This window comes from Dermacentor andersoni, chromosome 1, assembly GCF_023375885.2.
Source record: "Dermacentor andersoni chromosome 1, qqDerAnde1_hic_scaffold, whole genome shotgun sequence".
Taxonomy (NCBI): Eukaryota; Metazoa; Arthropoda; class Arachnida; order Ixodida; family Ixodidae; genus Dermacentor; species Dermacentor andersoni.
In genome coordinates, this window is record NC_092814.1 from 298839324 (window position 1) to 298867227 (window position 27904).

The 27904-nt window shown below is 45.6% G+C and overlaps 1 protein-coding gene and 1 long non-coding RNA gene across 2 annotated transcripts in view; one reads left to right on the forward strand and one right to left on the reverse strand.

Annotated features, from left to right (window-relative positions):
• The first annotated feature begins 7576 nt into the window (after positions 1-7576).
• The window catches only part of LOC140215331 (uncharacterized), a 67425-nt gene continuing 47097 nt past the window's right edge, over positions 7577-27904 (forward strand). The window contains exon 1 of the long non-coding RNA XR_011892289.1: positions 7577-7929. This is a non-coding gene — a long non-coding RNA (uncharacterized lncRNA). The remainder of the gene's footprint in view (positions 7930-27904) is intronic.
• The window catches only part of LOC126547701 (nose resistant to fluoxetine protein 6-like), a 47525-nt gene continuing 34212 nt past the window's right edge, over positions 14592-27904 (reverse strand). The window contains exons 6-7 of the mRNA XM_050195654.2: positions 17618-17760; positions 14592-15658 (exon numbers count right to left, since the gene is read on the reverse strand). Coding sequence (XP_050051611.2) covers positions 15362-15658; positions 17618-17760 — 440 coding nt within the window. The 3' untranslated portion in view covers positions 14592-15361. The remainder of the gene's footprint in view (positions 15659-17617; positions 17761-27904) is intronic.

The following is a 27904-nucleotide window of genomic DNA, read 5'->3' on the forward strand; positions in this document are numbered from 1 at the left end:
AGAGGCAATATTTTTTTAATTTTGAAAGTGCTTGCTGGAACACCGGATATCTCTTCTGGAACAGCAGCAGTAACACTATCTTCAGTTTTGCGGCCCATTGGTGAAGTGCTAAATCCTAAATGTGCTGGTTTTTCTTACGACAGAAGCTAAGCAGTATCGCCGTGGGTCGGTGTTTAGGAGAGAGCTCACCCTAGCGAAAGCCGATTGCTGATTGCGGTCCTTGCACCGCAAATTAGTTCAAGCGTCCGCCTTAAGCATGATAGTTTAAGGCAACTTATGCAGGGAATATAGTACTCCTTCAATTTCTTCCCCATTCTGCAGCGTTTGTAACCTTAACGGACTGCCCAGTGATCTCACTTCTATACAAGCTGAGCAACTCAAAGCAGTTGGAAATCACCCAGTCGGATGAATAATTGAGGAACTGGGTGAAAGCAGCTCGCTCAGGTGCAGGGCGGCGCAAGAAGTTCATGCCGCTAGGGGAGAGAGTTGCAGTAATATAGGTAGCCGCATTATGGTACCCCATGCGCGCGTTACCACGTTACCACACGGGGTAACGAAGGTCACCCGGTGCGGTGGCTTCGTGGCCATGGCATTCTGCTGCTGAGGGAAACGTCGCGGGTTCGATCCCTGGTTAAGGCGGCTGCATTCCACTGGGGGCGAATTGCAAAAAAGCTCGTGCTCCGATCAATGCGAGCGCATTCAATTGGCCCAGGTGTTCCAAATCGTGAATCTGTAATTGCTCCTGTATTTAATGCTTTGGAGTGGTTATCGTCAGTCAAACAATCGTCTTTTAAATCTGGCGTAATAATTCCGATTTTTCTATATTTTTGTTTCTGATCAAATTTCCCGCGCGTATGCTTCAATACAATTTGTTGTGTTAATAGAAAAACTGCACTCCTAAAAAAAATGATGGCAGGAAACCTGTAATTAGGTCTTTCAAGTTTGCAAAATAAATTTAGGAAAGTGGAGAAAGAATTGAAGTATGACATTGAAGCTCTCCCTGCATGGGCAAAAATAACAACCTTAACGCTATAAACAGCCACCACGGAGCGATTAAGCAGCTAACATTTACTTATTGACTTATAGTCTAAAAAACAAGTGTCTATTTCTTTTATGGAAGATTTGCAACAGCCTTACTCGCCAACTAGTGGCATATTCTAGAGCCCGATAGCAATAAAGATGAGTTTCTTTGGAGTTAAACCCTACATTTGTTGCTGCTGGCAGAATTGTGATTACTTTCCTTAATCTCTCAGCGACAAGGTTGTAAATGGAATATGTTAATTTTTTCATGCATATTTTTTTCAGAATACTACAAAAGAATTGAGGCCTCTTAATTTAAATACAGCGCCATTATTCCAATACGAGCCGCCGCAACCCAATTTCTACACGATGCGTTGCTGAGCTTGAGGCCGTGCGTTCGATACCGGCCGCGGAGGCCGCCTTCCGATAGGGGTGAAATGCAAAGACGCTTGTGCACCATGCAGTGGGTGCGCCTTAAAGAACGCCAGTGCGTCCATATTATTCCGGAGCCGCACACTACGGCTTGTCTCATAACGATATCATGGTTGTGGCATGAAAAACTGAAGAATTGGATTAATTCATTTACGTTTTTTTTTTTTCAATAGAAGTTGAGTCCTCCTGTGAGACGCAGCGAACACATCATGCAAATCTTTCAGCAGTTGCCGAGTGAAGAGCACCGCTGCAGCGAGATGTATCAGAACATGAAAATCGGCACTGGTAGCGCTGAGCTCAACTTTCCTCTTATAGCAAGAAACACCCGCTGAACCACGACAAAGTTGCACCACATCCGTCATCATTATTTTTGTTGCTCATTGCGTTACGGTGTTCTAGCAGACCACGGAGCACCGCTGCAGGTTAACTGGAATGCAATGCTTGTGGTCAAGGGCAGCGCTAAAGTTCTTTCCGGATAATGGCTGAGCGATGGGTTACACAAAGCAAAATAACAAGAAAACAACGGCACAAAGGAGCAGGCGAAGAAGGAAACACCGGCCATACGCGCTGCCAATGCGAATGCGTCACTAAGCGACAAAACGTCGGAGGGACGCTTTAAATGACCTCTAATCGAGCGTGTGCTGAGGCATGAAGAGCGGCTCGAAAGTAGCCAGCGTTCTTTATTTGGCCTTATGGCAATAGATATTGCGCTTAGAATGATGTTGCATGATGTCTTGTGCGCACTTACGTGTCGCAAGACGGCTTGTTGAGCAACGCACTCAACTGCCCGCTGAGACTGTGTTCGTTTGTTGGAAACGGCTAGCACCAGCGACAGCTGCTGAACAGTTCCTTAATTAGGCAAAACTCAGTCAGTGGTACTTTAAATTGTTAGCTGTTCTTTTTCTGAGTGAATTTTGAGGTAATATGAATAGAAAAATGTCCAGTTTCGCCCGATAGGCGAAGCATTGGTCGCGATAGTAAATTATGAGACAGCTATACGAAGTAAGGTAACTGCTTATCAGCTGCATAAAATGCTGTAGAGATTGATTTACTAACTAAATTACAAGCACATTGTCAGGCGCGCACAGGCAAACACGAACGCATCTGGTTCGATGACTATGTACACTCGCTATCAGAACGCTGGCGTGATGATGAGCGAGAGAGAGGGAAACAACGTTATCAGAATAATGATAGTGCTTGGTTACTGCGGGTGCATGGTGCCACTCTTCCAGGGCCCCACTGGCTGTTGCGGCTCGCCGGGCCTGGTCGAGGGTCGCCAATTGGCTTCCCAAGTACCGTTGAGAGAGTCGCCGAGGGTGGCGATATGGGCTTGTTGGTCGGTCATCATTGAAAGGGATCTGTACAGCGCAATAAAGCAGGGGCACAAGAAGAAACGAAGACGAAGACAAGCGCTAATTATATACAGCGAAAATTTACTTCCGGGATCAGTCATACTGATACCCCCAAACAATCACGTGCAGATAGATATCAACCTTGAAATTACACTTACGCACATGAAGGTATGAAAACAATATAAAACCGGTACATGAGGAAAACACAAGAAAACCTAAATGACATATTGGAAATGCGGTCAACCTTCATGCCACGTGCGAATAATCTAACGCTCTCACGGACAATGATAGTTGTGGTTTGCTGATGCATTGGTCAGTGGACGAGGATGTTTGCTCCGTTTCTATTATTAAATTCATCTCAAACTCTCGCACTTATCCGGCCCTATCTCTAATAGTGGTATCTTGTAGAAGTGGGCGACATGGCTGACATGGACACATTTTGCAATGTAAAGCAAGGAAACCGTCGCCTGATAAACTGTGACACTTATTTCTGTGCTCTAGCTCTTAAGCACTCATTGATGCATCTTCCGGTGTGGCGTATGTAGCATTTACCACATGACAGTGGAATGCGATAGACCACCTCTACCACGCATCCTACGAACGGATCTTTGTGATTCTTATGACACACAAGCCTTTTCGTCCTCATTGGGGTTAGTGGTTTTGCACAAGGTACTTAAGTTATTTGGAACTGAAAAAAAGAACCCATACGTTAGCGCGGCTTCCTATCTATCTTCTTCAGGCCATGTGATACCTGATGTATCTATAGAATCACAGCGGTTTTCACCTGCTCATGGCTGCTAGCTCTGGCATTCTCACGGTGGCGATTGCTCGATCGTTCCTGTTTTAGCAACCTCTCCGCCACCGACACCAACACATGGTTAGTTTAACCAGCCTCTTTCAGATGCGCAGACAGCTGCTGGAGACTGGTTTTCATTAGGTGTGGGCATGATTTTCTGAGGGCGTTTTTGAAATAAATGTTAGTTATGCCCCTCTTCACCAACTTCGAAGGGGCTGAATGAAATTAGAGAATAGGTTTGTTAGCTAGTGGGCTATAAGCCCAGCAGGTCTTACCATCAGTAAAGAGGAACTGAACGTCAAGAAACCGAAGCTCATTGTCGACAGGCACTTGAAAAGTCACGTCAAGAGGTCTCAAACATTCGCGAAAAATCGTAAAGGCATTGGCACATTTTTTCTTGGAAACGATTACTAGGGCAATCTAGGAACATTAAAAAATCGTCGACAAATCTAAAAGCTCCCTGAAAACCTGGTAGTCCTGTGAGGCGTGCATACATGTGGCTATGTAAATGAGCTAAGTAGAAGTTGCTTTTCGCGAGTGTTTGAGACCTCTTGACGTGACTTTTGAAGTGCCTGTCGATAAATGCGGAACGCTACGCGAAGAAACGTCGCGCTATATCCGTTTACACTCCGTAACACAGGCCCTGAGTGTCCGACGAACAGCAGAATCAGTAAAGCGAATGTTTTCTGGATGATAATGTGGGGCAATGTTGTCTTGTCTGATAACTGTGGCATTTGAATAGATGGTGTCGCAAGGAATTACGAATGATTCTGTGAAAAGGATCCGCATATGTTGCTATACATTACGACTGTCTGCTGGCCTTAGTACTTTTCATGCATCGAAACAGGTTTCATTTGGTCAATTATATTAGTTGCATTATTCTAGACGTGTAAAAGTGAAGTTGCTTTTGAAACCTCTGTGGCAGTGTCATTTATTTCCATCCTATCCGCTCACTTTCCTAATGAAGCTACTGGAGCAATTGCCGCCAATAACAGCCTAATTATGTTCACTATAAAACATACGCCAATCCTATAGTTAAAGGACGCGCTGAAGTTTCAGCTCAGGCGAGTCGCAAGCTCACCTCAGCCTCAAAAGAAAGATAACTGTTGGCGTAGCTGTGGAAATGCCTCATGCTAAAGAAATTCAAAGATGCGCGCCAAGTAGCATAAGATCTTGACGTCACTGCCATTTCCGGTTGTGATGTGGCTTTTTCATTTCCTTTTATTTTTTGCTTGCTATTAGTTGTCCGCACAAATATGTCGATGGTGACGGTTGCAAAGATCCGCCATATTTGTGACATGTGGGCTTCTATGGAAGCTTCGCTACCGGTTGACATATACCTTGCAACTACCACCACCCCAACTGGCGTTAGAGGACCTTACACAAGCATCAGCACCACACGCGACGTACGTCACGCGCGCATGTGCTCGGAAGTGCAGCATATATATTCATCCTTGTAGCCCCTCCGCTTAGCGCAAGTGCGCCATTGAACTAATTGAATTTCTCAAAGTAAAATGACTAAAAAAATTCGTAAAGTACGACTTCCACACAACTTGCAGACATGATAGCATCGGATTATAATTCGAATTTACGAGTAAGCATAATTCTGTTACGCGGAAACTCAAGCACAAACCCCTTTTCCAGCGAGGTCTATTCTTTCGGTGTGCACAGGCCGAAAAATCCCGATCAACTATACTCCGTTTCATACATAGCAGACAACGCTGTGGAAGCCACGCAAGAAGTTTAGTCAATGAAAGTTATCACTCCGCGCGTTCCGTCCATGCTTGGCTGCGCGCCAACAGCGTTTGCTCGCGCAAGCATGCACGCAAGGTGCTTTGCGAAGGGTCGGAAATATAAAAAACAAAAAAAAATTACATAAAACAACGCACTAGCAGCTGTATACCAAAGTGTGTCTGTTTCTAAGGATTAAAGCTTGTTTTATTCAATACTGAGCCTATATAAAGAAGTCACACAAAATTGGGGCAAAAAAACATCGAACAATATCGAAGTGCGAACGAAGCCTCTGCAAGAAGTCTCACAGCATTTAGTGCTACGTATGGAACGGAGTATAGAGGCTAATAGCTTCGCTGCCAAATCGCGACCAACCATTGCGCAGCTAGACTGTAAAACCTTGAGGAACTAGAAATTATGATGTTCAAACAATGCAAAGATACAAATATGATGCCTCTATTTAGAAGTATGTTAGTCTAATGCTTGCTTTGCTTGCTTTGCTGCACCTTCCATTCTTTGATGCCTCTAAAACTTCTCTGTCTTATCTTTCCCATCTTCATATGCACACAATCATGTGATCGAAGGCGCCGATCTCCGATCGTGTTGTGTCAACACGATCGGAGATCGACGCGTTCGTTCGCTTACCGGCGCGCGTGATTGGCCTACTCCGCGCCGACGTCGCTAGTCGCGGTGCACGGCCACGTTTTTGGCGACGTCAAAATGACGACACGCTCCTCTCAGTCATCTTGCCACCGAGCACGTCGTCTGCTAGGCGCCGAACGCGACGGGAGTCGAGAAGTTTGGAGCGATCACCGCTGGTTACGAGACCAACTTCGCAGGGCGCGTCTGGTAGATTGGACTAGATCCAAACGGCGCATTCGGCCGCGGAATGGCGCGTTCGCATTCAATCCATAGTTTAATTCGAGAAAATGGCGCTTGCGATGGTAACCTCGGTTCTCCGATCTCCGATCGCGCGCGCGATCGGAGATCTTTGTTCGATACGCGTTCTATTCGGTTGCTGCAAGGTCACAAAGTGGCAGTATGCAGAATTGGTGGGAACGGCGCAGAGAGAGCAGCCAATCGGCAAGCGGTGAACTCCCCGGAAGTTTACTTCCCTCGTTTGTCGTCTGCTTGCAGACAGTACATACTGCAAAACGGAATGTTTCTCTTCTTCCAATGAATGAAATCTTTATCTAAACAATGTATTTTTCCTTCTCAAGCCAAACATGTTTTCAAATAGTAGTAAGTGTGAATACTACTGTTTATAACTATTAGTTTCTCTGCGTCGTCCTTAGGTGGTGTCGCGCACAGCGAGAAGAAAGAAAGAAAAAGGAAACAATGGGAGCAGTGACGCACTTTGCACGAGGCAGCAACAACATTCCAGTGGCTCCCTGGCACCGATGATGGAGTCAATTTCGCTGTACAACCAACGCACTAGTTCTTTCGAGAAACGAAACTGACGCCGGAATTCGCTTTCTGCCATTTCTCCAAACGCGTTTCGCAACGCCACCCGCTCTCCTTCCTCCTCGAGAAACGCCAGCGCAAACACCCAAGTTCCCAACGCAAGCGCCATTTTTTTTCGAATTAAACTATGGATTGGATCCGAACTTGCGATTCAGCTGCCGAAGCCTCCGTTTGGATCCAATCCAAGCGACCAGACGCGCCATGCGAAACCGGTCTCGTAACGAGCGATGATCGCTCCAAACTTCCCAACTCCCGTCGCGTTCGGAGCCTAGGACACGACGTGCCAGGTGGCAAGATAATTCACAAGAGCGTATCGTTATTTTGTCGTCATCAAAAACGTGGCCACTGCCCGGGGCTGGCGACGTCGGCACGGAGTAGGCCAATCGCGCGCGCCGGTAATCGAAGGAACGCGCCGAACAACGATCTCCGATCGCACCGGTCACCGAGCGCGCACTATCCCAGATTGAAAATTCACGACACGAGCGAACAAAAAGTTCGTAAACGGAAAGAAGTGTTCTTTCGCATCGACTCAACGTTCTTTGTTTCTTAAAACGAAAAAATGACAACCATTCCACTCTGCGAAGATGGAATGGCAGCGAAAGCTGACAACAGTCAACGCCCTCAAACGAAAAGCGAAGTGCTTTCGCTGCCATTCCATCTTCACAGAGTGGAATGGTCATTTATTGCGCAGCGAGTCTGGCATTGCTGCTCATTCGAAGGTGCACGGGCTCGCGCATGTCGTTTCGTTCAGCATCGCGGGAACGTTTTTATCGGTGGTCGTTTCGCTGATGCGCCGTTTACATTCTCGTTGCTGTTGCGTACGGCCATCCTCGTACGCATGTTGTTTGTTATTCGGGTGTACGAACTATACGTGTCCACTACATCGATAACACAGGTGTTTTTAGCGTCGATACCTCTGCTGCTTATATACTGCGATAACCTTGACGTCGCGCTATTGTTCGCGGCGAGCGTTCTATTCTGTTCCGCATTTTCACATCTGCGCCGCCGCACTGCACCCGTATGGGATTGTTAGAAATCGCTAAGTATGTTTCTGTGGCCGGACGTCGAAAAATGCACGGAAGGTTAGTCACATACAGTTTTCACTATAAAAGCAGTGTCGAGAAATGCGAAGTAGTACGTCTCCTTCACTTCGTCGCACTATATCTTATCGCTAGCCGCGCGCATGTTCTTGAAATAGAAACTAGCGCGCACCTTCCGGGGGCGGTTGAGCTATGGCAGTTGTCAGCGCGAATGCATGTAATCGGGGGCAATCTGAATCGTTGCAAAATAAATCTGCTTCATCTGTAAGAGCACTCGAATCTATTTTTGGCATCTCTGACAAACTTAACACAATTGAATCACGTTGCTATGACGCCCAGAATGACTCTCACGCTAAAATGTACTTTTATCCGGCATTGCAGACTCGCACGATGATTGCAAAAAAAAAAAAAAAAGCATCGAAGTAACAGAATTTTGCTCACAGAAACACGATATAAGTATTGATTTGTACGTCCCAAATAGAGCTGCATAGCGCCTATAAGTACAATGCGGAGAAATTCAGGACAATACATACTAAATATGGAATTTCCAAGGACAGAAAGCACCTTTCAGAAGAAGGGTTAAAGGTTGCGAATTTGCAGCACGCGAAAGTATTTCCTTGCAGACGCGGGAGGCTAAATCAGACTTTGAGTTCATGAAATAAAAAAAAATGTTATGATTAAATAAAATATTCACGAGCTACGCACTGATAACACTACATATGTGTACGACGAAATATCAGGTACAGTTGTTCAAGCGACGCGATAGATCGCACGAGCAAAATCAGCAGATGCTATCCTCCGTTTGCAATCGCACCTTCGGAAAAGCGACTCATTGGGGTTATATTTTTCATGTAATAACATACTCTGTATCCTTTCAAAGTGCGTGGAATTTAAATCATACCTGGCAAACAGCGACTGTGGTACACTGGCTCTGTTGGAAACTTGACTTTACTCGGGTATCTCAGATGATGAGGTTCTGCCTGATACTCACAATTACATCATTTATAAAAGATCCCGAAAAAAGAAGGGCGGCGGTGTCTTAATTGCAGTTAAAAGCACATAAATGCATTTGTAGTATAAATTGTCAGCCTGTTGCAAACTATGAGTCTACATTGCATAATCCTTTCGCAATTCAATAATAGCAGTAAGGCCATCAAATAACTCTAGTTCCTTTACTTCCGATATGCGCGACGTCGTTAATACTGTTTCAGCTAATTTCCCCAAAAGAAATACCTTCTTAACGGGTGATTTTAACTACGGTGACGTCAGCTCGCCATCTTTCACATATACCTCTCGCTCCACGAAGGAATTCGTTGATCACATCCATGACTTTTCCTTGGTACAGTTTGTCGGCCAACCAACACGCGCTACTAACATCCTCGACCTGCTTCTAACATGAAAACCCCAGAATACTAGTGCCAGTTCCATTACTGATAGATTCAACGATCACACAATTCTGAACTTCACCATTACTATTCCATAACAATCACGAACCCTTACTTCTAAGCGCACCTTTAATTGCAAGCTGCAGCTACAACGCTTGTAGGCAATCCGTCGGGGAATAGTTGCCATGTTTGCGATAGACTGTGTTTTAGAACGGACGTCACACCGGCTCCGGAACTTGGCATCGTTCGAGTGCGGGTGTGACGTTCTTTCTAAACCACAATCTGTCGCAAACGTTGCAACCACTTCCCGACGGATTGCGTACAGTCGCAATCTTTTTGAGCGTGAACACGGGAACGCGTGGCTTCGATACTACCACCGCAGTTAAGCGGCGCCTTACAATCTCTGTGCGCATGCGCGGCGAGAGCAGCTTTCCTTCGCGCGCATCACGTCATCGGAGCGCTCGCTTGTCGTCTGCTAGCTGTTTTTTGTTTCCTCGGCAGTGACCGAATTATCACTGTAAGCATAATCGAGATGTTTCCAATGTAAATGGTTTGTTCCTCATTGTTAGCGTTACGCTAAATACCTGGAAATCGTGACCTAATTTTTTATTTCTTTTCTCCCGGGTTCCTTTAGTCACACAATGCAGAAAACAAGCTAAAAACGCAAACGTCTGAACTTTTATTTTGTGCATGTTTCAGAAGATAATGAAAGTCTTAGAAAAGTAATAGCTGTAAGCATGAATTAATCGCTGTTTCATTTCCTTTACTATTTTGTCATATTCCCTTTTGCAGCAAAAACGGCTGTCATTCTACACGGTAGGGAAGAGCACAGGGCAGGCGCAAAGTTACTTGCTCTAAAATGCTCCCACTCTTGGCAAACAGCTTCCCACAGCTCGTCCTCAGTTGCCAAATGAATAGGGTGTCGCACCATGGCTGCTTTTATGAGGCCCCATACATTTTCGCACATGTTCATGTAGGCGCCATTGGCCGTCCAGGAGACCAGATGGACCCTACTAGTTTCTAGGTGCTCTTTCACAATTTTCGCAGTGTGCACCGGCGCAAGGTCATGCTGAAACACAAAACCGGCATCTGGTAAAGCGGCGTGGGCCTAAGGAAGGAGCACGTTGTCCAAGATTTCGCTGCAGTAGCGCTGCGAAGTAAGAGGGCGCTCGATGCGGTGTAGAAGCCCGACAGCATGTCTTGACAGCGCGCCCCACACGTTCACGCAAGTGCGTCCGCTCGCCGCGACTCCCTGCAGATTGGCTGGCTCGTAACAGCATCGAAAGTATATTAAATTTAGTTCTTCACACAAAATCAAATCCGTAGAGAAAATTTTCTTACCGTGTCCCTCTTGAGCGCCACAGCCGCGCGCACTGGTTTTGACGTGTTGAAAAAGTCGACTCCTCCGAGATTACTCGGCCCCAGTCATCGGAAGTCCACAAGACGTGAGCTTCGGCAAATTGCAGTCGTGACACCTTGTTCGAAGCGCTGAGAACGGGCTTTTATGCAGCCGCATAACTTCGCAATCCAGCGCACCTGAGGGGTCGCCGTAGGGTAAGAACTGAAGCGGCCACATCGAGCAGCTCCCGCACTTACCTCGCGGACTTGAAGGGATTCTCCACTACTGAAGCTACCATAAGCGTGTCTCCTTCATCTGTCGCTACCATTTCCCGACGCCTATGTGGGGAGTCAGAAATGCGGCCTTCCTTCCTGAATGCTTGGATGATCCTATTGACAGTCTTCAGGGGCTTGTGCACCAATGCGCCGATGAAGCGCTGAAAATATTCCTTCAGCGAAAGTTTTACTATTTTCGACCTCTCGTCTTCAGGAACACGGGACATGCTGAGGTTAAGCAGCTGCTCTGATAAACGTGGTAATGGGAACAAATACATACCTTCCTCGAACACAGGGGTGGTCACTGTTACGCCTACAAGTATAGAAACGTCGGCAAAAGATAACATTTTAAAGTTTATTCATGCATCGTGTGGAATGTAATTTCAACTTCAACATTGTTACCGCTCTTGCAGTGCACGGCTCCCTTGTCGCGGTGCGCGCGTAGCAGACGACACGCGCGTGCTTGCGTGACGCAATGCGCGCGAAGGTAGAATTCTCACACGTCAGACGCACTGCGCATGCGCACTGCTTCTCGGTGTCGCCGCTAAACTGCGCTGGCAGTACGGAAAGCCACGCGCTCCCGTGTTCACCGTCAAAAAGATCGCGACTGTACATACGTTTTGGCGAACTGCTTCGTTGCCGCTGCCTACTCGGCGTCCCTGAATTCGCAAAGTTGCCACTGCTGCCTTGATCGCTGCACCGCTGTGCTTGCCGTTTGTCGGCCTGTCGGGGTCTTCGGAGGTGCACGTTGCCTCACTGCAGCCGTCGCAGCTCGCGGAGCTCGCTCTGCCACTTCGCGTTTTTTAAAATTTACTTATTATACTTCAAAGGTCCCTGAATAGGACATTACATGATGTGTGTCAAACGGAGTGTCAGGTTAGGTTATGTGACTTGAAAGAAGGTCTTCAATGGCAGCTTTGAAACGAGAAATGTCAGTGATGAGGGCGACGACAGAAGGAAGGGTATTCAATTCGCGGGAGGTGTATAGAAAAAAAAAAACGTTCATACGTAGTGGAATGGGTGCGTGTGGCGGGAAAAACGATGGGCTGGAATGGTGACTTGGTTGCCTGTGGGCTGTAATTGAAAGAACCTAAAAAATGAAAGAAGACTAGCACTTTTGCGGCGGGAGGTGAGCGAGGGAAGACACTACCGGGATTTTACGGCTGAAACACTTGTATAATAGGAGTAGTCACAAAGAATGAATCTTGCAGCTAGGTTCTGAACCGATTCAATGGTGGTAATCATATTAACCTGATAATTGTCATAAATAGCACAAGCATATTCTAGTTTAGTTCGGATTAAGGTTAATATTAAGTAGTTTGACTGAGGGTGAGAGAGGGAGGGGTCTTGGCTTTTGAACGTTGTTTCGTTGCAGCCGCTTTGCTCCGTACGTTTCGCTGTGTTGCGATGGTCTTGTACTTCGTCGACAGTGAACTTGAGCCTCCGACCACGCTTTCCTGTCTCGCCTGATTACGTAAACGCGAGCGATTCACCCAATTCGTCTTCGGACGATGAAGACTTCATAGCGCCGAAAGGGATGCCACTCCTATCATGCGCCGTCTAGTGAATCGCCCGCCAGGCAGCGCCCACCCACGTGCACAGCCTCGACGATATTTATCACTGCTGAATGCTTTCTATGGTGGCACAATGCAACGATGGTGCAGTGGTTAGCGCGCTCGGCTGCCGAGTGGTAGCAGTGGTTGTGGAGCAAAGGATGGTTTCCTCACTACGGCCACTCTTCTTCTTTTATTATTCATTGGGTGAAAATTACGCAATTTGTGTGCCGTTTTTCGGCGACGGCTTTCTGCCACACGTTTCTGATGACGGAGGGGTCGCACAAAGTGCTAATTCATACCCTCGCGTTAACACGCAATGTCAGTGTGCTTTGTTCTTGTGAAGCAGAGGATGCGATCGGCCGATCACGGTATAATAAACATTGCCTTTTAGTTTGGCCAGTAACCCGCCGTGGTTTGCTCAGTGGCTATGGTGTTAGGCTGCTGAGCACGAGGTCGCGGGATCGAATCCCGGCCACGGCGGCCGCATTTCGATGGAGGCGAAATGCGAAAACACCCGTGCACTTAGATTTAGGTGCACGTTAAAGAACCCCAGGTGGTCGAAATTTCCGGAGCCCTCCACTACGGCGTGCCTCATAATCAGAGAGTGGTTTTGCCACGTAAAACCCCATAATTTAATTTAGTTTGGCCAGTATGTGTACAGCAGTCACCAAAAAGAAAGAAAAATTATGGGGTTTTACGTGCCAAAACCACTTTCTCATTATGAGGCACGCCGTAGTGGGGGACTCCGGAAATTTCGACCACCTAGGGTTCTTTAACGTGTATGTAAATCTAAGTACACGGGTGTTTTCGAACTTCGCCCCCATCCAAATGCGGCCAACGTGGCTGGGGTTCGATCCCGTGACATCGTGCTTCGCAGCCGAACACCATAGCCACTAAGCAACCACGGCGGGTAGCAGTGACCAAGCGAGTGGAGAGCCGAGAGGTGTAGCGTACTCAGCACAGTATATAGCCAAGAGTAACATGCATCGACGGTGAGTAAACGTACGCCACCACAAGCCGGAGGCACGGACACTGCGCATAGCCAATGCCTGCTAGAGCACCTACCATATTGACCGGGGCCGGCCACATTGGCCGACCACTTTCGCAGGCACCTCTAAAAGGACCCTGTGGAGCCTCCCCGCCTTCTCCTCCTCGGATGAAACAGCTTTCGCACGCAGCCATCGAATAAGTTGCGTTTAATGTAGCGCGACGAGCACGCCGACACAGCTGACGAACAAGACACACACGCACCTCGGTGGTCATACGCTGACTGCGCTTTACGGAACACTTTCGCGAACGAGACCAAATGACAACATGGATTTAGCACATTGTAGCGGCCCAAAGAGAGAGAGAGAGAGAGAGAGAGAGAAGGGAAGATGGAAAGGCAGGGAGGTTAACCAGACTGAGTCCAGTTTGCTACCCTACACGTGGGGAGGGGAATGGGGAGTGAAAGAGGGAGAGAGAGATCTTAGGTGTAGGTTGTTTATAGTCGGGCACTCAAGTCTGTTGCCCTCAGGTAGCGAAAAAGCGCTCGAACTGCTTTCTGGGACAATGAACTGGGACAATGAACTGGGACAATGAGCTTGAGAAGTTTACGACGTGGCAATTATGAACAGCTGGTGTCACAAATCAACGAAACCTGTCATTGTGCTTCTGAAAGAGGACATGATATCATATTTCAGTGGCTGCCGGGACATTGTGGCATCGTTGGTAATCACCTCGCCGATGACGCTGCCCGACGTGCCCAGGCTGGCTCACCGACACTCCTTATACCTTTATCCAGAGTCGACGCTGCAAGAGAGCTTCGCAGTCTCGCTCGGACAATCACGTTAGGTTGCTGGCATACACCACAGAACTCTAAGTGTCGTTTACACAGCCTCGACCCATCACTAAATCTTACATTACCAGCGAACCTTCCACGACGTGACGCAACACTGCTGTGTCGGTTGTGGGTAGGAGTAGCATTCACCAACTCCTACAGCTATCGTATTGGAATGGCGGATTCACCAATGTGCGCTAAGTGCAAGTGTGAAGAGACCATCAGTCACCTTCTGTGCCACTGTTCTCGCTTCGATCATCAACGCGACTCTCCAGTGTGCCTTCAATAGACTGGATGACAGGCCATTTACGGAAGCGAAGATCTTGGGAGCCTGGCCCAAAGAGAGAGAGAGTGAGAGAGAGGAATATAGGAAGGCAGGAATGTTAACCAGTCAAGAGTCCGGTTGGCTACCCTACGCTGGGGGAAGGGAGAAGGGGAAGAGAGAGAAGGCATAGAGACGTGCACGGACAGTATTTGAATTAAAGCCGCCCGCGCAAAGCAGACGTTCTGAGAAAGCATAAAAGTGCTTTCACTGTCTTCTGAGCCTATGATCGGTGGGGACGGTGCTCTAGTACTGTCTGTTCGCTCAAAGGACGATCATGTAATTTCCTCAATGTGTTGGACAAACATTGTATTTGGGCTTTAAATTGAGGAGAATGGCAGAATATGTGGTCAATGTTCTCCTCGCATCCGCAAACATCACATGCAGGACTATCAGCCATTCCAATTAGTGCTGAATAGGCATTCGTGAAGGCAACTAAGGATGTCAACGTTGTGTACCACTTCATTTCCGTCGTTGAGCAATCGGCTAACTTATAGAAACAGACACAAGAAAAGGAGCACGACACCTCGATCGAACACGTATATGAGAGGTGTACCTTAATAGTAACAATTTATTTTGCTTGCTATCCGTAATGAAATTGTTAAAACTGCCCTGACAGATGTAGCGCCGTCACCACCTTTCACATACAGAGACTAAAGGAGGCCAGTCTTACGAATAGATCAAGCGCACATTTCTCGAACCCCCTACTACGTCGAATGATGCGAGAATAAAGCATTTTTGCTGTGCCCATAGAAGAGGTATAAAAGAGGCTTCGGTGATATTGAAAATCAAAAACGCTTATCACAAATTATCGGCCTTTGGTAATGACTTTATAGATGAGAGCTTGTAGGCTTGCCCTCGTTGTTATTCAAGCCACTGAAGGCCTCTTTGCCGCTGCTGTGTTGCACAAACTCCCCTTTCGAATCTCGTAACTTCGGGACCAATTGCGACATCTTCCCTTCAGCACCGTTGGCATTGGGAACTTCGTCCTTGAGTTCTTTCTCTTTTGTCGCACGTCGAGGCTCGAAGATGAGTTTATCCAGTCTGCCCGTTGGAGCTTCGCAGAAAATGAACATGAAGTAGCTGAGTAGGAAGCTCCAAACGAGTACGCTGAAGGAGAACGAAACCTGCAAGAAGAACAGGATTGAGGACAGTGCATGAGAAGATAAAGAATATTAAACATGCAGTTCAACAAAGTATGTTAACAAACAGTTTATTCAAGCAGCTCTTTCCACGCACACTGTAAGCCTTTTCACTAGAAAGGGGTATATGTCCTGTGCACAACACAAGTTAACACAGGCGAGGAATGAATTTCATATCTTTACGTCACATATCGTGAGCAGCAGTGCAAGCATAAAAATTTTGCAACACATTGCGAATTTGCAGGCCTTACAACTGCTGAATTAAGATCAGTTTTGAGTTTGATAGTTTATACCTACTATGGCATAGTGAGTTCTTTCAACAACGACCATTCCTGCTCCGATGGACAAACGCACAGCCCAGCTACGCCTCTCTGAACGGCGCGCGTGAGACAATATTTAGCTCCAAAGACGTCTCGCGTGGCGCGACAACCGCACCATCTGGGCACGCAGCGCATGCATGATCCAGTAGTGGCTTATTTCGTCTATACGACGATACCCAAATAAGGTAGGTGGGTACTATGGTTGCAAAGGCGTAAGTGATAACGCTATAACATGTTTTACAGCGAAGCTGTTTACCTCTACAACCGGCGATTCTTTCGTGGGCTCCATGTTGCGGAAACCGCACTCGATCTCGCTTGCCTCTCTCAACATGACATCGCTTGGTCTTCATTCGAAAGATATAACGCATGACTTCGTACTCAACGAGGTTCAGGTGCTGTGCCTCTCGGAGACGTGGAGGGACATAGGCGCCGAAGTGACCGGCTACGTTGGAATAACGGCCGCAAAACGAAGTGACAACCGCTCTATCGGAGTCGCCGACTACGCAAGAAAAGAAGCGTGCGTGACTGCGTGCACGCTTAAGTCTGACCCGGTTGACTGCGTCGATGTATGTGCCGTGAAAACCCGCGACGGAATCGTCACCTTCTCCGTGTACATTTTGTCGGGCACTTCCAAGGCCGACATAGAGCGGTTTATGCGAACGCACTTCGTGGTGTTGGCGAGAGATAACACTACACCTTTCGTTATCGTGGGGGACTTTAACGTCGACCTTTGGAAACTGGAAAACGAGTGGTTCGTAGACTTTGTCTTCGAAGGGTTTGTACTAAAGTGTTATACAGAAAAGAAACTGCCAACCACCATCCGTGACTCATTTGTCGACCTAATGTTGGCGAAGAACGTGGCAACTGTCAACACGGAAAACCTCAGTGTATTCAACAGCGATCATAAAGCCGTCGTGAATGTCATTGTGCAATAAATGGTTATACACTGCATTTTACGGCGTACTCATTTCATTCGTTAGACTAGAATAGGTTAAGCGGATGGTAACAGCTTCGCTGGCAATCCACCTTCACAGAGTGGATTGGGTCTTCAAATTTTTGTTACATCAGTTTCTGCAAGCTACCCCTTTGAGGCCTTTTAAAGACGTTTCACGTCAAGAAACAAATAGTGCGTTTTTACTTTTCTACTGTTTCATATACAGGGTGTCTTATTTTCTTAGCTGGCCGAAAGATCAAACAAGTGCTGGAATATCAGTGTCACATAGTGCAATTCTGAGCATTGTATTAACGCTAGAGAAGGCAGCAGATGCGCGGGGTTAGCTGAAAAATAAGGAAAAAGCAAACGAGAACACAAGGTTCCTTCACTGTCTGCCTGTAATCCCTGTCTGCGTGACGCTGACTAAATGAATGCGCCACCGAAGCGTTAGTGGTGCACAATGGGCGATACGGTCCTCCCTTCTCTGAAAAACGCAGCCGGCTCTCGTCGCCGATTGGCTGACACTAGCCTTAGCTGCAGATCTTAGCTGCAGAGCGCGGTGTCAGTGTGCAGGTTCTAGCAGATGCGTATTTTATATGAATAATTACAGATACTACTACCGAACCGTGACATATTGCTTCCGCCTGAAGCTAACGAAAACTAACGCTGTCTTTGCCCCTGTTCACTTACAATGAAGAAATGCGAGTAGTGCAAGCGTTCCCGCGAGATGTGCATCGTGAGCTGTGCGAAGGGCAAGTGGACAATGTACACGCCGAAGGCCAGCCTGCTGAGGGGCGTGAAGGCACTCCATGACAGGAACGTGCACAGGAAGCCTGCGTGATGAGAAAAACAAGATATAAACAAACTCTCCATAGACCTGAGTCAAGTTCTGGTTCTGGTTCATAGTTGCTACACTACGTTTGTAGTTGTTTACAACAAATTCTTGTTATCTATGTAGTATAATCCAAGCTCAGAAGACAGGGAACATCGGTCTAGAATAAGCTTTACTCAGCACTCTTTATGTGCTTGTGATTTATTATCGTTACATATGCCAGTGAGTCTAGGTTTACGTGCTGCTTCTAGAGTGGCGGTGACCACAATACGCGGAGGCGGTGTAAAGCAATATCACAGGGTCGTGGCACTGCTTCTATTTAGCCCTTCCCATCGTGGACTATTCGCGCGTACCAGAAAGAAGCAGGCAATCTTTTTCTAAAACTTGTTTCCTACGATAGCCGCCGCGGACTCCTGACACCAAGAATCGTCAAGCCGCATATACAACTATCGTACTAGAAGTAAAACATGGAGGCGTTATTTTCCCAGTGAAGCACGACGGCACAATACTTCATTGTTAGAGAGAACGGGCGCAGCACACCAATGCAAGACACTCTGCATGCACATCATGACTATCCAGAAGTTGAAAGGGTTATTAAAGAAACAGAAAGGGAATGACAAAGCATTCTCGCGCAAAGTACGGGGATAAATTTTACCGAAGCTGCATACCGATTAAGAATTTACACGTTAGAGTTTCCCGAAACACAACGGGTAAGCTTCTTACTGCCCTCGGCTAACGGTAAAAAAATGAATAAAAAAAATAACAGACGTTGGTTCTGGGTGTAGCTGGTGATAGCATAGCAGCGCCCCATGGCTGTAACTCATCCCCTCGTCACGTGCAGCGGCGCTCGAGCAATAACAACGGGAAGGAACAGTTGTAAGAAAATGCGCCTGGCCTTCGTGATTTTCAAAATATAAACAAATAAAAAAAAAACGGGCGATGGCCTCCAGGAAGCCGGGACAAATTATCCTCGCCTCTTTTACATCCTGATAAACTTGTATACCCCTGTGGCGGCAGGTGACGACCATCAAAAGGAAGTCGTCTTTGCCCGACGTCGTTTCTGTAATGAATACATGTTTACTGTCTCAAGCAAGCGCCCTGTGATCTGCGGCCCTTGGCTCCCACTTATGCCCACGTGCACTGAAAGAGCACGTCTGCTCTCATGAAAACGATGCAGGGCTGTCGAAGCTAAAAATGGCGTCAGCCGGTCAAGACTGGCTGCATCGCGGGCACTTTTTGAAAGGTAGGCGACTAACGAGAGCCCCTATATGGGCAGACGCGTTACCTAACAATAAAACAACCGCGGCTCTATAGAGATAATTATAGCACCAAATAAACAATGAAGCCAAGTGAAGCGTGAGGGAGCTTAACTCTATTCTTGCTTTATGTATACTTAAATATAATGCTAAATGCTACTATAACCTTCAAATTCTTAATAAGTGAGAAGAAAAATAAATCTGGAAACGACGGCAAAAGACAAAGACGAAGTCACAATGAAAGCATGGCACTTGAGAAATGCTGAGCTACGGCGATGGGGCTGTCCATCCATACACTATCCTTGTGCGTAGTGTAGATGTGTTTTTAGCCTAGCTCTTGGAGGTTTAGCGAGAGCCACTACTCACACCCATAGCAGCGATTGCGGTACGCCCACCAATCCGTCGTTATGTGACGTAGAGCATCGCAAGCGTGAAGCATGTTTCACATGAAGCGATTTTAATCGCATCGAAGTGCGATTTCGGTCGCAAGTTCGCGATATACGAAAATGTCACCGTTGTAGCGCGGCAGCCTTTTACGAAGGGAGAAATTTAAAGAATATGTAACTACCACCAAATGTTCTGTCAAAAGCATATGACAGGACAGCATTGTATTCGACGTTTCAACGTTGCGCCCTACGCGCCACAGTTTGCCACCAATGTACTTTTGTAAATGGAATTTTTTTTGTTTATGGTGCTGGTAACATGACTGTAATAGACTAACACACTGCCTCGCCGTAAACATTCCCTGCCTTTCCTTGCTTCTCCCTCTCTAGCTCTTGTACAATATATGTAACAAGGTTGAAATGAGTGAATCACCTTGCATTTCTAATCAGTAGGTAATACATTAAACAAAAGCAAATCAAAATCGTGCAGTGAAGTTAGCCAGTTGCATCCATTCCCGCGAATTTTCCGTGTGCACTGAACATGCACGTCCACAGATAATCAACTGCGCAGACGTACGACAGTGCATAAGCAATGCCCAGCAACGGAGAAGCAGAGTTTCTTATAAGTTTGCAATTACACTTATTACTACATAAACCCGTATAACCATATCCTGTCATTACTGCCTCGATAATTAATGTATAACGAAACTTACTAGATATACAATTACAGTATGACATTTGTGTATCGGAATCTTCTTTTTACTCTAGTCGGGTACTATGCTGGGTGAGTTGGTGCATAGATAAGAAAGGCAATGTGGCGCAACGTAAAATAACATACGAAAACAAAGAGAGACGGAAGAAAGAACGGGAGAAGTCCTTTCTGGCATTCTTTCTGGCACCTCCTTTTTCTTCCGTCCGTTATTTTACATTGCGCCACAATACCTTTATTCTTCTTACTACATTGTAAGGTACAGCTGCTTGCTGATTTATTCTATAGTGTGATCTAAAGGCATGTGTGTGCAAACTCCCCGAAATTTTAATCAGCCCAGCTTACGGAGACTCAGACTCGGACTCAGCCAAACTTGTACTCAGCCGAACGTGGTCCGTCTCATATTCACCAAAATTTCACTCAGCCAGGTTCACACGAACTCAGCCTCATGGTTCGATTCAAGACTTAGTGAGCTGACTCGAGTTCATGACACTTCATTCCATGACATTAAACTTGTGACCTGCGCGCTACATAAGCAAACATTGCTCTGGAGTCCGTGTTGCATCGGATGAAAATAAGAAATGCTATACACTGTGCAGTTAGTTCTATAGAATTTAACTGACCTTTGCATGAAAGCTGCGCCTCATGTAAATTGCAAATAGTGAATGTGATCTGCATCATAATTTTTGCCTATACTATTGGCTATTTTAGCCATTACGGGGTGGCTACACATTGTACCTTTCAACACAATGTTGGGTAAATGACTGTGGTGGAATATATCATTAACCGCTTACATCCCTGCAAGTACAACAATCAGAACACGATACAAACCCGTGCGCATAAGATGCGCACGAATGCTAGATACATGTACAGATGGAATCTCACATCGGCCTAGTTTGCCACCATATATTGCAAAAAGCAGAGGCCGACACTGAAATGAGGCCACGCATGGTCAAGTCACTTGCCGGATCCATGGGATATAGACTAAATATACCTGGAACCTAGCAGTTACCGCGAGGTAACAGCTACAGACGCCGGTGCAGTCCGCAGCCGGCCACTCAAGGAGTCTAGACAAGTGTGTTCTCTCTGTACTTGTGCTTGCATGCTTTTATTGTCTATATTGTCACCTAGTAGTGACAGCAAAGAACACAGTAGCTATACTGTGAATGACAAAACATTTATTGGGCAAACCTCTGCCTACAAAAACAGGCTACACTTAAAGCACAGGGATAGCGGCGAACACAGTCGGTAATGGTTGAAAATCTGATCTGCCGGTCGAGCGCGTAGTTTGAGATTACACTTGTAGATTACAGTGATATCATATTCTTGCAGTCTGAGGTATCACAGCACCACGGGTCCTGAGGGGTCTTTTATGTTCGCTAGCCAATACAACGCGTGATGGTCGGGGACAACATTGAACGGCCTGCCATATAAGTAAGGGCGGAATTTTTCCGTAGCCAATATGATGGCGAGGCATTTCTTTGCGGTCGTAGAATTTTTGACTTCCGCTTTTGACAGTGAACGGCTAGCGTATGCTATCACCCGTTCAAGTGCGTCTTTCCTCTGGACTAGGACGGCACCGAGGCCTAGGCTAATGGCGTAAAAAATTTTAGCGCTCTATTTTGTAATTTGTAATTTTGTAGTTAGGCGATATCGTAATAAGTTATGATGGTGTCTTAAACCTAATCTTGAATCTCGACACTAAAAAGTGTACCGATTCAGATGGTATCTGGAATTCTTGTAAGATACTCCCTGTGGACAGCTGTAATTTTTCGGATATCCTTAGACTCTGGTGAAGTACCAACTAAATGGAAAACAGCCAAAGTCCTGCCTTTGTATATATCATGTGATAAAAAACTTCGGTCTAATTACAGGCCGATGTCTCTCACACCCCAGTTATGCAAGATATTATTCGTGCACATTATTCACAAACATATAATCGAATTCCTTAACTTGGATGATGTTCTAACATCTGCCTCAGCCTGTTTTCCATCGAATTGTTATAGCACTTTAATGCAATCATTCGATTTTGTTCATGGTATCGCTTCTCACCTAGGCATAGGTAATCAAGTGGATGCCATCTTTATCGTCTTCTCTAAACCGTTTGACTCAATGATTCATTCTAAACTGCTGGTAAAATTAAACGCCATATTCAATAATCCATGTCTTGATTCTTGGATAGACAGTTTTCTTCGTTATCGCTCACAATTTGTTTCTTTTAACTCAATGGACTCAACTCCTGTCGACATTACGTCAGACGTTCCTCAGGGATCCGTATTAGGTCCTTCATTATTTCTAATATACATCAATAACTCACCTGGTAGCACCTCAACCAAAATCAGACTTTATGCAGATGACCGCGTCTTCTTCTACGAATCTATTAACTCCATTGATGACCATCACCCTCTTGCGCAATCTGTTATGTCTTTCTGCGCTTGGTGCAAAACGTGGCAAATGAACATCAACTGTAGTAAAACAGTCTTGATGTTATTTGCCAATAGGCAGAGTCCACTGTCGTTCGATTATTCTCTGGATGGCATCCAACTTAATAGAGTGGCTCAATATAAATACTTAGGTGTCATTCTAACAGAACATCTTTCTTGGTCTAAACATATTGAATATGTAAACAGAAAAACTCTGAAATGTTAGGTTATTCGCGCCGCACTCTAGCTAAGACCGCCCGCGATACAAACTGCTATTATATAAAACGTTAATTCATCCTGTTATAGAATATGAATGTGTCGTTTGATTCTCCTACAAACAATGTGAATTAAGCTAGCTCAATAACGTTCAACGAAAATCTATCCGTTTCATTCGCCAGAATTACAGCCACCGTTTCTCAACAACACCGGCTGAACAATCTTTGAACATTGAGCCATTGCACACTTTCACATTATCATATTAAAGTCTTCACACTTTTACATGCCATTAATAACTCCCCCTCTGGTCTTTCCGATTTTAACTATATCACATCTGCTAACGCAAGTTATACCCGTAGCTCCCCACGCCTTGAACATAACACCTATTTATGCCCGTATTAATACACTCAAGTACAGTTTGTTTCCGCGTACAATACAGCTTTGAAATTCTCTACCCTATAACAATCGTTAGATATCACTAAAAAATTTTATAGCTACCACTGGTAGGCACTTCGCTAATATGTAAAGCACTTCTTTTTGATCATTCATCTATTTGTGTATACCTGTCTTTTAATGTGTTATGCATCATAATGTCTAATGTACCCACTCCTGCTATAGCGCCATATTGGGCTGCAGTATAAATAAATAAATAAATAAATAAATAAATAAATAAATAAATAAATAAATAAATAAATAAACGAGTGTACTCCTAACAACGTATTTATTGTCTTGCGTGGGGCTACGCCCCAGCACAACGTACTGCAGCATATTCATTTAAGCGTATTGATAGAAATTCGCTGCATAATGGCAGCTCGAGACGCAGCACGAGAAAGTAGATAACGCCCACATCTGTTAGAATGGAATAATGCTACGCGCACAAGTGACTGCCGCTCCTAAGCGATTTGTGGTGTGGGCTTTTGTGCATTCGGAAATATTCAGAGAGGACGTTTTAGATAATTATTGTACACGCACTGCGATGGACGAACCAGGCTAGCGCCAAGGATTGAATTTCACAATACAAACTGCGTTGCACGTTCACTAATCACACACACAGATCATTTGCGGCTTACTCCTGGGGCAGACGTGAGCTTTCGGGTTGGTGCTTGCTGCAGGCACCGGTCACGCACAATTACGAACAATAAGCACACATAATTTCTCCAGAAGCTGACGCTAAGCGCGCGGAGTTCGATGGTCTCTCTGCACTGACAGGACGGCTTCGCAGCAGACGAACTCCGAATACTCCATATGCGATGAGGATAGCTATATGGGGTTGTTGAGAGGGCCTCTCGTAATTTGTTGTAGCGCAGGCAGAACGACACCGACGTAGAAGGCACGCGAGACAACAGAGAGCGCTAGACGAACAGCTGTGAACAGCTGTTTAGGTCTACCATGTGGCCTCGCAGCGAACTTCAGGAACTGCTGTTGCCCACTCTAAAGCAAATTTGAACTTGAAAGCGTTTTGAAGTTACAAACCGAGCGTATTTCGAACTCTATTAAAAACAGTTGAGTAATGTCACAATGCACAGGTTTTTTTCATTACATTTGATAAATTCTGCAGTGTATGCCACATAATCTCGCAACAAGCAACCCTGGGCGTCGCACTAGCGGCGTTGTTGAAATCGCAGTCGTGTGAAATGAACCCTGTAAAAATCACACTGCAACGCGGCTGCACCGAACTTTTTTTCGCTCCTGCCGCAGCGCGTGAAACAGCCTTGACGTGGAGGCTGTTGGTTGGGCTACCACCGGCAGTTCTCTCCACATCTTCCCACCTTTTTCTTTATTAAGGATATTGCCACAGGTACATTGTTTTGTATTTAACCGCTGACCGGTTTTCACCAGATAATCGCCGTTATCAAGTTACCCCCCTGCGCAAAAAGCGCATTTTTTATCCGAAATTTCGCAGACGTTGCCTACCGGTCAATAGCCAGACGCTCGCCGTGGTTGCGTATTCGCTTTCGCGTTGCACTTTGAAGCACGAGGTCGAGGGTCAAATCACGGCCACGACGTCCTTATTTCGCTGGGCCAAGATGAAATACGCCTGTGTACCACGTATTGGGTGCACTTTAAAGAACCCCAGGTGGAAAAAATTATTCCGGAGTCCCTCACTACGGCGTGCTTCATAATAACATGATGGTTTTGACACGTGAAACCGCAGAATTTAATTAAAGCAGAAACGTCCAATCATATTCGGCGCACGTCGCGAACCGCCTTGTACCGTCGTGCCTTCTCGAATGCAAGCGAGCACCGGCTATTGCTCTGTAATGTAGCTGTCATGCTACATGTATAAATAGCGGACACACTTGACCAGTAGACCAGATTCTGACTGCGGGGATTGTGCTCGCTACAATTGTTGTGACCATCGAGTGTTGCTTGTCCATGCATGTGGGCGCAATTTCGCCCCAGTGAAGATTTTCATTCTGAGCTTGAAATTCTCGCAGCGCTTGGTTCCTCACCGTCACTCTACAACGTGACAACATGAAGCTCATTGCAGCATTGAACCCTCACCTTTACTTAAGAATATTATTACATAAAGAACTTTTTCCGTTATGATTTCTATGACATCACAGTATGTTGACATTGTATTAAATTTACGGCATGCGTGACACGATCAGTGAGTTAGTGAGTTAATATGATTTAGGTAATGAATTTGTATATATATATATATATATATATATATATGTACACACGAGGGGACGTCGCTAAGTAAAGGAACTTTTGCAATTTCTCGCACTAATGTTTAGTAACCCTGCTAGTATCCAGCGCTGAATTATTGTCGTCTCCAACACTTCTGGGGACCCTATCAATCTTATTCCGGCGTTAGTCCTTAGAGTGTAGCAGACCGTTAAGCATAGCAGTTTCATTGTCGATCTGCACCAAGGAGAAAATGAGGGCAGTGATTCGCTTTTTGTTTTTGAAAAGTGTTAAACCTGCGGAAATTGTTCGTCGAATGCAAGCGCAGTATGGTGACAGTTGTTTATCGCGAAGGAAGATCTAGGAATGGATAGAGCGTTTCAAACAGGGAAGAGTTTCTTTATATGCCGAGGAAAGATTGGGCAGGCCATCAACGTCAACGCATGAGGACAATGTGAAAGTCGTTGAGGGTATGGCGATGGAAAACAGACAAATCACATGGGACGAAATCGCCAATACTTTACATATCAGTCATCGTTCCGCGTATTCCGTCTTACACGACAGGCTAAATTTTGGGAAAGTGTGTGCAAGGTGGTTCCCGAAAGAATTGTCAGCGCAGCATAAGGCACAAAGTTGGATATCTCGTGTGAACATTTAGCCCGTTATTGTCGAGAGGGAGATGGATTTTCACAGCACATATTTGCTGTAGATGAAACTTGGGTACATCCTCACGAACCGGAATGTAAGGCTGCGAGAATTTGGAAAGACTCATCCTCACCAGAAGTTAAGACATTTAAACGTCAACAATCAGCTAGTAACATTATTGTAACAATATTCTGGGACGTGGAAGGTGTGGTAGGCGTTCATTTCACCCCAAGAGGCAAAACTGTGAATACTGAAAGCTATCGTTACGTGTTGCGAGCTAAATTTAAACCTGTAATCAGATCCAAACGTCGTGGAAAACTTCGAAAATGTGTCATCCTGCAGCAAGAGAATGTTCGTAGATATTCTGCCAAACGTACGGCTGAAACAATAAAGGAGTTGCCATGGGATTCGAATTGCTGGAACACCCGCCATACAGTCCAGACCTGGCTCCAAGAGATTTTGATATGTTTGGACCACTGAAGGAAGCACTCAGGGGAAGAAAATTGGCAACCGATGCAGAAGTCATTGATGCGACGCAAAATTGGTTAAAGGTGGAACCAAAAAAACTTTTTTTCTGACGAAATCAAAACACTTGTGAAACGTTGGGCAAAATTTGTTGAAGTGCAGCCAGGTTATGTAGAAAATTACTGTATGTTTCAGTTTTCTATCATTAGAATAAATGTACGTTTTCTCAAAAATCCATTCACCTTTTTACCTCCCCCCCCCCGCCCACACACACACACATATATATACACGTGCGGCTCCTGGCGCCTACTGCAGAGCGCCATTTATATAAAAACATAACCTCAGAAATAACCTCTTAATCGATGACGCACAGTTTTCGAGAATTTAGCAAAGTCATCGCAACATTTGTGTCCCACATAAGTTTGCCGGAATGCACCTCGTGTGCAACCAACTGCTGTGGCTACACGTCCTGACAATTTCGCACAAAACAAAAAACAAAACATAATATAAACCGAAAATAAAACTTACATCTATTACAGCGTCGATGGCAAATCTGGACTACGTTTAATTCAATATTTGAAATTTTATGCACTACTTACACTTCATTTTGTTGCCAATGTTTGTTTATTCACCGAAAAAGGCTCCTTGAAAATCCACTTCGTGAACTTGGTTCGTGAGTAACTAGTTCGAGTTTCCTTTCCTTTGGGGCCCTGGCAGCCACAGGGATGTTTTTGATGCTGTATAAAATTTGCTGGAATCTACAAAGCTTTCACAATATTAATGCCCGTTTTCTTTACTGTCACTATTATTTTTCTACCAAATTCTTCGTAGCTTGTCTCGATGGATGTAGCTAATTCTCGTTCTTTTATATCTATTTTAATTATCCATTGATCCCCTATCATTACTGAATTGCACACTAATCTTTCGTTTCAAGCTTTTCCCTTTTCTACTTTTTCCTTTCATTTCGGTATTTACAGCATAACTTTTGTTTCATTGCGCATCATCCAACGGCGCGATTCCTGGTCCATTGCCGATTGTAGGTACGTGCCATGTTGGAGGTTCAATAACAACGACAATCCTGATACCTGACCACCCTTCTATCTACCACGTTCTGCTGCTGAACACAGGGTCATGGGTTCGGTGGTCCACTGCAGCGACCTCCTCCCAGTGCGTAATGTAAAGGTAAACCTTAAATATCTCCGCTTGGGAGCGACGGGGTAACATGTATAGGCTTGGTGGCTATTTGTCACCGCTCCCCTGCAAAGGGGATGTCGGTAAATCATTATCATCATCATATGTTACGTAGTTCAGGAAGCTTGATGCTGGGAATATTTTGTCCGTTTAAAAAAAAAAAGGTAGGTAAAACAACGCAAAATAATACAAAATAAAGAGCTTCCTGGAACAACCCACCGCGCCA